At 46.1% G+C, this 6,438-nt stretch overlaps 1 protein-coding gene across 1 annotated transcript; it reads right to left on the reverse strand.

The window, feature by feature from the left end:
• LOC128491349 (general transcription factor II-I repeat domain-containing protein 2-like) lies at positions 1 to 5,360 on the reverse strand. Its single transcript, XM_053463666.1, has 2 exons — positions 5,264 to 5,360; positions 1 to 1,949 (listed from the first exon to the last, which is right to left on the reverse strand). Exon 2 carries the CDS (start codon positions 1,924 to 1,926, stop codon positions 1 to 3), a length of 1,926 nt encoding a protein of 641 aa, XP_053319641.1. The 5' UTR covers positions 1,927 to 1,949; positions 5,264 to 5,360.
• Positions 5,361 to 6,438: the final 1,078 nt, after the last annotated feature.

Genomic DNA, 6,438 nt, shown 5'->3' on the forward strand with positions numbered 1-6,438 from the left:
CTAATGAGAGTACTGGTAATTAGCTGACTGAACTATGTTTGAGAACTCTGGAGTGTATTCAGTCAGGCCACATCTTAATTCGGATTCCAAGTTAACATCACTTAATGTGGCTCTCAGCTTGGATTTGAGCAGCTTCATAAACGAGAATGTGCTTTCACAGAGCCAAGTAGACCCAAACATTGCCCAGAGCTTGGCAACATAGGTCGAAGTTTCTGGATAGTTTTGTGATTTATATATCTGTCTCCAAAAGTCCAGAGACACTGGGTCTTCTTGGTGGACATAGTTCGATTTTAGTTCAATCAGTTCCTCTTGAAATTTTGCTATGTTGATAGCGCCTATTCGTGAAAATTCAGACACATCCTGAGGCTTGCATTTCAAAGGGAGGCGAAGAAAGTCAAAGCATGAACTAAACTCATCAAAGTCCTTGAACCTTTTTTGAAATTGGGATTTTGTTTCAAGCAAATAGCTCTCCAGTTGTTTAAAATCTGGGACTCCACTGAGTTCAGGGGAGTTTAGCAATGGGAAATGAGTGCAATCTCCCAGTGCTATTTGCTCAATCCACATGTCCAGTTTCAGTCTGAATATCTGGACTTCTTTGTACAAATCTGCAATGCTTTTGTTTCTTCCCTGTAGTTTCAAGTTCAGTGTGTTCAGGTGTCTTGTCAATTCTGTAAGGAAGTACAGCTTTGTGAGCCACTGAGGGTCTGACAAGTTGGGTCTCTGGGAGCATTTTAATTCCAAAAAATCCCTTATCTGTGGAAGCAGCTCTGTAAACCTTTTCAACACATTTCCGCGACTTAACCATCTGACTACATTAAAATATATTAAATCTCCATACTCTGCTTCAACTTCTTCCAGGTATCCCAGAAATTGCCGATGGTTGAGGGCACGAGCACGGATAAAATTTACAATCTTTATTACTTCTTCCATCACCTCGTGCAATTCACCTGACTTAAACAGTTCACAACACAAACTCTCCTGATGTATAATGCAGTGGAAGCTGGGAACACAAACTTTCTCCTTTAATTGGAACAATCTGCTGAAACCTTCATTTTTCCCTTTCATTGAAGGTGCCCCGTCTGTGGCAAGTGAAGTCAGTTTTTGCATATTTAATCCAAATTTTTCAAACTCCTTACTGGCAGCTTGAAGTATATTGCATCCTCGTGTTCGGTCATTAATTGGGGACAAGGCTAGTAATTCTTCCTTCACTTCAAAATCTTTGGTGACCAGTCTTATCCAAATGCACAACTGCGCAGTGTCTCTCATGTCGGTGGATTCATCAAGAGCGATACTAAATGAGAGACAAGAATTCAGCTCTTTTTTCAGTTGATCTTCAATATTCTGAGACAAATTGACGATTCGTCTAGCTGTCGTTTGTCGGCTTAACGGCATCATCTTGACTCTTTTTGTCAGTTTTTCTCTTTCTTTTTCGGTAAAGTCAAAAGTAAGAGCTTCCAGTGCTGCTAGTAGAGTTTCTTTCAGCATTTCTGCATCTGCAAAAGATTTCTTTCGCCTCGCCAAAATCCAAGAGCATCTTAGTGTGGCAATTTGGATCATGTCACCTTCACCTATGAATTTTCTCATTCGCTCTGCCTGCGCATTCAGCTGCCTTTTTATCTTTTCTAACTCCTGCTTTCTTTGCTCAGATTTAGGAGGAAATCTCTTCTCCATTTCAGCGTGAGTTGTGTCATAATGACGTTTCACATTGTATTTTTTACCGATAGCAAGAGTTTTGTTGCAAAGCAGACAATATGGCTTGGAGTCCTTTTCTGTCACAAAAAACTCAATTTCCCATTCTTCTTTGATTTTGCGATTTTCTACTTCCAATGCTCGTGTCTTCTTTGTTGGTGGTTCTTTGCTACTACTGGCACATTCCTCAGTCACGTGGGAGTCCTGTGGTTGTGATTTTTTAAGCCATTTATCCATTGTCAGGGCTTGACAAGACGATTCTTTGTACAAGAAAGAAAAAGTCACCATTTGTGGCCGCAACAAGAAATGCTTTCTCATAGTAATGGTGTAAGTGTCTCACAGAGCTCCACGCCAATAAAATCCACAGCAATGCACAGTGTGTAAGTGTCTCACAGAGCTCCACGCCAATAAAATCCACAGCAATGTACAGTGTGTAAGTGTCTCACAGAGCTCCACGCCAATAAAATCCACAGCAATGCACAGTGTGTAAGTGTCTCACAGAGCTCCACGCCAATAAAATCCACAGCAATGTACAGTGTGTAAGTGTCTCACAGAGCTCCACGCCAATAAAATCCACAGCAATGTACAGTGTGTAAGTGTCTCACAGAGCTCCACGCCAATAAAATCCACAGCAATGTACAGTGTGTAAGTGTCTCACAGAGCTCCACGCCAATAAAATCCACAGCAATGTACAGTGTGTAAGTGTCTCACAGAGCTCCACGCCAATAAAATCCACAGCAATGTACAGTGTGTAAGTGTCTCACAGAGCTCCACGCCAATAAAATCCACAGCAATGTACAGTGTGTAAGTGTCTCACAGAGCTCCACGCCAATAAAATCCACAGCATTGCACAGTGTGTAAGTGTCTCACAGAGCTCCACGCCAATAAAATCCACAGCAATGTACAGTGTGTAAGTGTCTCACAGAGCTCCACGCCAATAAAATCCACAGCATTGCACAGTGTGTAAGTGTCTCACAGAGCTCCACGCCAATAAAATCCACAGCAATGTACAGTGTGTAAGTGTCTCACAGAGCTCCACGCCAATAAAATCCACAGCAATGCACAGTGTGTAAGTGTCTCACAGAGCTCCATGCCAATAAAATCCACAGCAATGTACAGTGTGTAAGTGTCTCACAGAGCTCCACGCCAATAAAATCCACAGCAATGTACAGTGTGTAAGTGTCTCACAGAGCTCCACGCCAATAAAATCCACAGCAATGCACAGTGTGTAAGTGTCTCACAGAGCTCCACGCCAATAAAATCCACAGCAATGCACAGTGTGTAAGTGTCTCACAGAGCTCCACGCCAATAAAATCCACAGCAATGCACAGTGTGTAAGTGTCTCACAGAGCTCCACGCCAATAAAATCCACAGCAATGCACAGTGTGTAAGTGTCTCACAGAGCTCCACGCCAATAAAATCCACAGCAATGCACAGTGTGTAAGTGTCTCACAGAGCTCCACGCCAATAAAATCCACAGCAATGCACAGTGTGTAAGTGTCTCACAGAGCTCAACAGCAGTACAATTAACAATCATATGTGATGTGTCTCATAATGCCCCACAACAGCACAATTATATGCAATGTGCATCACAGAGATGCATAGCAGTAACTCACAGTATTGGGCTGATTCAGGCTGGCTGGAGCACACTGTGGGTACAGGCTGGATTCAGTCAGGCCGGAGCACACTGTGGGTACAGGCTGGATTCAGTCAGGCCGGAGCACACTGTGGGTACAGGCTAGATTCAGGCTGTGGGTATTGGCATGGGGGCACACTGTGGGTATTGGTCTGGGGGTCACACTGTGGGTATTGGTCTGGGGGGCACACTGTGTTAAGTTAAATAAATGGTACCCACAGTGTGCCCCCAGTCAATACCCACAGTGTGCCCCCAGGCCAATACTGGGGACACACTGTGGGTATTGGCCTGGGGGCACACTGTGGGTACTGACTGGGGACACACTGTGGGTATTGGCCTGGGGGCACACTGTGGGTATTGGCCTGGGGGCACACTGTGGGTATTGGCCTGGGGGCACACTGTGGGTATTGGTCTGTGGGGCACACTGTGTGAAGTTAAATGAATGGTACCCACAGTGTGCCCCCAGTCAATACCCACAGTGTGCCCCCCAGGCCAAAACCCAAAGTGTGCCCCCAGGCCAATACTGGGGACACACTGTGGGTATTGGCCTGGGGGCACACTGTGGGTACTGACTGGGGACACACTGTGGGTATTGGCCTGGGGGCACACTGTGGGTATTGGCCTGGGGGCACACTGTGGGTATTGGCCTGGGGGCACACTGTGGGTATTGGCCTGGGGGGCACACTGTGTGAAGTTAAATGAATGGTACCCACAGTGTGCCCCCAGTCAATACCCACAGTGTGCCCCCCAGGCCAAAACCCAAAGTGTGCCCCCCAGGCCAAAACCCAAAGTGTGCCCCCAGGCACAGAGCTCAACAGCAGTACAATTAACAATCATATGTGATGTGTCTCATAATGCCCCACAACAGCACAATTATATGCAATGTGCATCACAGAGATGCATAGCAGTAACTCACAGTATTGGGCTGATTCAGGCTGGCTGGAGCACACTGTGGGTACAGGCTGGATTCAGTCAGGCCGGAGCACACTGTGGGTACAGGCTGGATTCAGTCAGGCCGGAGCACACTGTGGGTACAGGCTAGATTCAGGCTGTGGGTATTGGCATGGGGGCACACTGTGGGTATTGGTCTGGGGGTCACACTGTGGGTATTGGTCTGGGGGGCACACTGTGTTAAGTTAAATAAATGGTACCCACAGTGTGCCCCCAGTCAATACCCACAGTGTGCCCCCAGGCCAATACTGGGGACACACTGTGGGTATTGGCCTGGGGGCACACTGTGGGTACTGACTGGGGACACACTGTGGGTATTGGCCTGGGGGCACACTGTGGGTATTGGCCTGGGGGCACACTGTGGGTATTGGCCTGGGGGCACACTGTGGGTATTGGTCTGTGGGGCACACTGTGTGAAGTTAAATGAATGGTACCCACAGTGTGCCCCCAGTCAATACCCACAGTGTGCCCCCCAGGCCAAAACCCACAGTGTGCCCCCCAGGCCAAAACCCAAAGTGTGCCCCCAGGCCAATACTGGGGGCACACTGTGGGTACTGGCCTGGGGGCACACTATGGGTATTGGCCTGGGGGCACACTGTGGGTACTGACCTGGGGGCACACTGTGGGTGTTGGTCTGGGGGGCACACTGTGGGTTTTGGTCTGGGGACACACTGTGGGTATTGGCCTGGGGGTCACACTGTGTGAAGTTAAATGAATGGTACCCACAGTGTGCCCCAGGCCAAAACCCACAGGGTGCCCCAGGCCAATATCCACAGTGTGCCCCCAGTCCAAAACCCACAGTGTGCCCCCAGTATTGGCCTGGGGGGCACACTGTGGGTTTTGGCCTGGGGGGCACACTGTGGGTTTTGGCCTGGGAGCACACTGTTGGTTCATTTAACTTTAAATTGTTTTTTTTTTTTTTTTAATATACTTTATTGATTTTTTAAATATATAAACTTTACGTTGTAAGGCTGCTCCTCCACGTACCTGGCGTCCCGGTGAACTTCCTCCCTCACTCTGACCCTTGCGTATGACGTCACACGCAGGGAAGAGGAGGGATCATGTGGCGAAAAACTTCCCCCGCCGCTCCTCGGGTGACGTGCGCTTCTCTCCCTCACATGCAGGGTAGAGGAGGTGCGCACGCTGTGTTCCTCCGGTCGCCGCGGTGAGTTAGGCTTGCTGTCAGCAGTGGAGGTGCGGCTACCGCTGCAGATCTCGCGCGGGCCGCACCTCGGACCCCGGCGGGCCGCATTTGGCCCGCGGGCCGCATGTTGGACGCCCCTGCTATAGTCCAATGGGGAAAAAAAAACATGTAAAAAAGTTTTAGATGGGTCCGTAGAAGCCTAATGAGGATCACTTAGACCATGTTTTCCCAAGAGATAAACCTTGACAATTAGATGCATACTAACAAGAATATTAACTAGATTGAAAGAATTAGCACGTCCCAGATTAGGCAAGACATCATGCTGGCTTCCCACTGCTAGCTCCAAATAGAGGGGAGGTGTCAAAATATTTGTTAAACTGATATCTCAACTCAGCATGCATTACATACCTTCCAATGCATCCCAGTAACACTCTTGCCATCTCAACTTAAGAACTGCTTACAATTATTTGCAACAACACTATCAGGTGTCAAGTAATTAGCTTCAGATATAAGCAACACAAGCACACTAATCACTAGCCACATCAACTTTTTTTTTCATTTAGGCCGTATAACAAGTATGCAGCCCTGTATTTTTTTAAATAAACACTAAAAAAAGAAATACCTTGGTAATTAAATAATAAATAGCTATATATATATATATATATATATATATATATATATATATATATATATACCATATAAATACATTTAGAACAATAAATACAATTTATTATTTTATCTATATTTTAATTACAAACATTTATTAAGAAAAATGAATATGCATCATTTTAATTATAATTATTTTTTACTTAAATAATACATGCTAATATGTGCTTCCTCGCATTTCATTCAAGGAGGACTCCCACCAAAAAGTTGTATCGCTAATATCAGATAAAAAAAAATCCAAATGTACTGTGCTCGTTTCTTTTAATTCTGCCTTGTGGTAAACAATAGAATGGCTCAGTCTGAAACACCCAACCTGACACAGACCAATGAAAGTACATGGAGGAAATGATTT

Source organism: Spea bombifrons, chromosome 4, assembly GCF_027358695.1.
Source record: "Spea bombifrons isolate aSpeBom1 chromosome 4, aSpeBom1.2.pri, whole genome shotgun sequence".
In the NCBI taxonomy this organism is placed as follows: Eukaryota; Metazoa; Chordata; class Amphibia; order Anura; family Pelobatidae; genus Spea; species Spea bombifrons.

Excerpts from the sequence above, each read along its gene's own strand:
- LOC128491349 (XM_053463666.1), bottom strand. The coding sequence starts at position 1,926 with ATGGATAAATGGCTTAAAAAATCACAACCACAGGACTCCCACGTGACT.